At 37.1% G+C, this 2,070-nt stretch overlaps 1 protein-coding gene across 1 annotated transcript in view; it reads left to right on the top strand.

The window, feature by feature from the left end:
* Positions 1-2,021, top strand: part of vps4a (vacuolar protein sorting 4 homolog A) — a 15,559-nt gene extending 13,538 nt beyond the window's left edge. Inside the window, exon 11 of the mRNA XM_016238604.1 lies at positions 1,044-2,021. Within this exon, the coding sequence (XP_016094090.1) occupies positions 1,044-1,145 (102 nt within the window). The 3' untranslated portion in view covers positions 1,146-2,021. The remainder of the gene's footprint in view (positions 1-1,043) is intronic.
* The last annotated feature ends 49 nt before the right edge of the window (positions 2,022-2,070 follow it).

Below are 2,070 nucleotides of genomic sequence, written 5' to 3'. Positions count from 1 at the left end.
ACACACACACACACACACACACACATACATATATATATTTACAGTGCTGGTGATTCGACAGAGAGCTGGTGATCACAGTTCTGCAGTAAAGAGGGTTTATTTGCGGTGGATAACCTCTCTCACAGAGTCAATAATTACTCATTATTAGAATCATTAGTCTGCCAAATAATTAGACGAAGGACTGGAGCGCGAGAGCGAGTCTACGATGCGTTTTAGCACCACTGTGTTTCTTCGATGACCTCATTATAATCTCACACACGCCGCACAAGTCATTAGGAAACACTATCAGTCTTTACACACGGACTGATGTGCTGTCATTAGCCCATCCACCGTCATTCACACACACACACACACACACACACACACACACACACACAGGTTTGTTTTTGTGAAAAGTGGGGACATCCCATAGGTGTAATGGTTTTTATACTGTACAGACCGTATATTCTATTGCCCTACACCAACCCTACCCCTAAACCTACCCCTCACAGGAAACTTTGTGCTATTTCAGATTTTCAATACACTCCATTCTGTGTGATTTATAAGCGTTTTGAAAAGTGGGGACATGGGGTAATGTCCTGAAAAGTCACCTTCTCCTTGTAATACCTATGCCATACCGTTGTCATTATACAAATTTATGTCCTCATTTGTCACAAAAACGCGCACACACACACATATACACACACAGACACACACAATACACTACCATTCAACATTTTTGAAATACTTTTTAAAAATACTTTTATACTAAATTCCTTAAAAGTGACAATGACATTTATAATGTTACAAAAGATTCTATTTAACAAAGAATCCTGAACTAAAATGTATCATGGTTTCCACAAAAATTTGAAGCAGCAAAAACTGTTTTCAACATTGATAATAATTAAGAACCATTATTAATAACTGAGCATCAAAAATAATTATTATATATTAGAATGATTTCTGAAGGATCAGGAGTAAGGATACTGAAAATTCAGCTTTGCATCACAGTAATAAATTACATTTATTCATGAATTACATTTATATTTGTGTGTGTTTGTTAGTCTGACATGCTGCGCTCTCTGGCGACCACACGCCCCACCGTCAACACAGAAGACCTGCTGAAGGTGAGGAAGTTCACAGAGGATTTTGGACAGGAGGGCTGAACCACGACACTCCATTAAATCCCAACATCCATTCGTATGTAGCTGTCCCATCTCAACCAGGACTATCTCCTCTAACTAACCCGCAGCCTGACGGCCAGGAGCATGTAGTCTATTCTAACCTCTCTAATCGCCCAACACTACAGAACATCACATTCATCAGTTTGGAAAGACGAAAGCGCAAGAGAGAGCATGAAGCTTGCTGTAAATTGTTTTGTGTTTACATTTACATAATCAAATTGATTGATGTATTCATTTTATGAAGTTTTTTGTCTGTCTGCCCTTAATTCTGAACCGGCTATGAACAATACAGCTCTCAGCAAAGATTTATGTTAATTTATTTTATTTAATTTAGTTGTTTTGAGTGCAGATCACTTTGAGCTTTAAAAGTATCTTTTGTGTCCAGCTTAGTATTGCAGCACTTTACTGAATAAACGTGGTCTGGGTGAATCTCTCAAAGACACGTCTGGGTCACATTTCACCCCAGAATTAAACAGGAAAAAAAATAAATTGTATTCAGATAGAAATTGAAGCCTGTTTGGACATAATTATTAATGCTGATTATTTTGAGATTTGCTTCATGATGCAGTGTCACAATGCAAAAAATAGGCTTGATGTTCTTTAATCATATTTTGGGTATTTGGGTTAAGAAAATCAAGTCTGTTTTACGACTTTTCTGATTTTTTGCAGTGATACAATGTTTTCAGTGTATCTTCCTTTGCCTGTGGGCTGAAATATGACCTGGCCATGTGTTTGACAAGCTAACCCATCAACATTTCACTTATTTAAAAACCGATCAAGCAGATTTGTTGTAATGAAGTGTGTTACAGACCATTAGCTGTCATTCATTCTGAAGAATAACATGCTGACCTGATCTGATAAAAAATGACTTTTAAAAGTATTTGTGCTTTGTTCAGCTGTATATACT

This window comes from Sinocyclocheilus grahami, unplaced genomic scaffold, assembly GCF_001515645.1.
Source record: "Sinocyclocheilus grahami isolate Dianchi unplaced genomic scaffold, SAMN03320097.WGS_v1.1 scaffold543.1, whole genome shotgun sequence".
In the NCBI taxonomy this organism is placed as follows: domain Eukaryota; kingdom Metazoa; phylum Chordata; class Actinopteri; order Cypriniformes; family Cyprinidae; genus Sinocyclocheilus; species Sinocyclocheilus grahami.
Note: the sequence above shows the minus strand (reverse complement) of the source record. Positions and strands in the feature narration are given on the sequence as shown.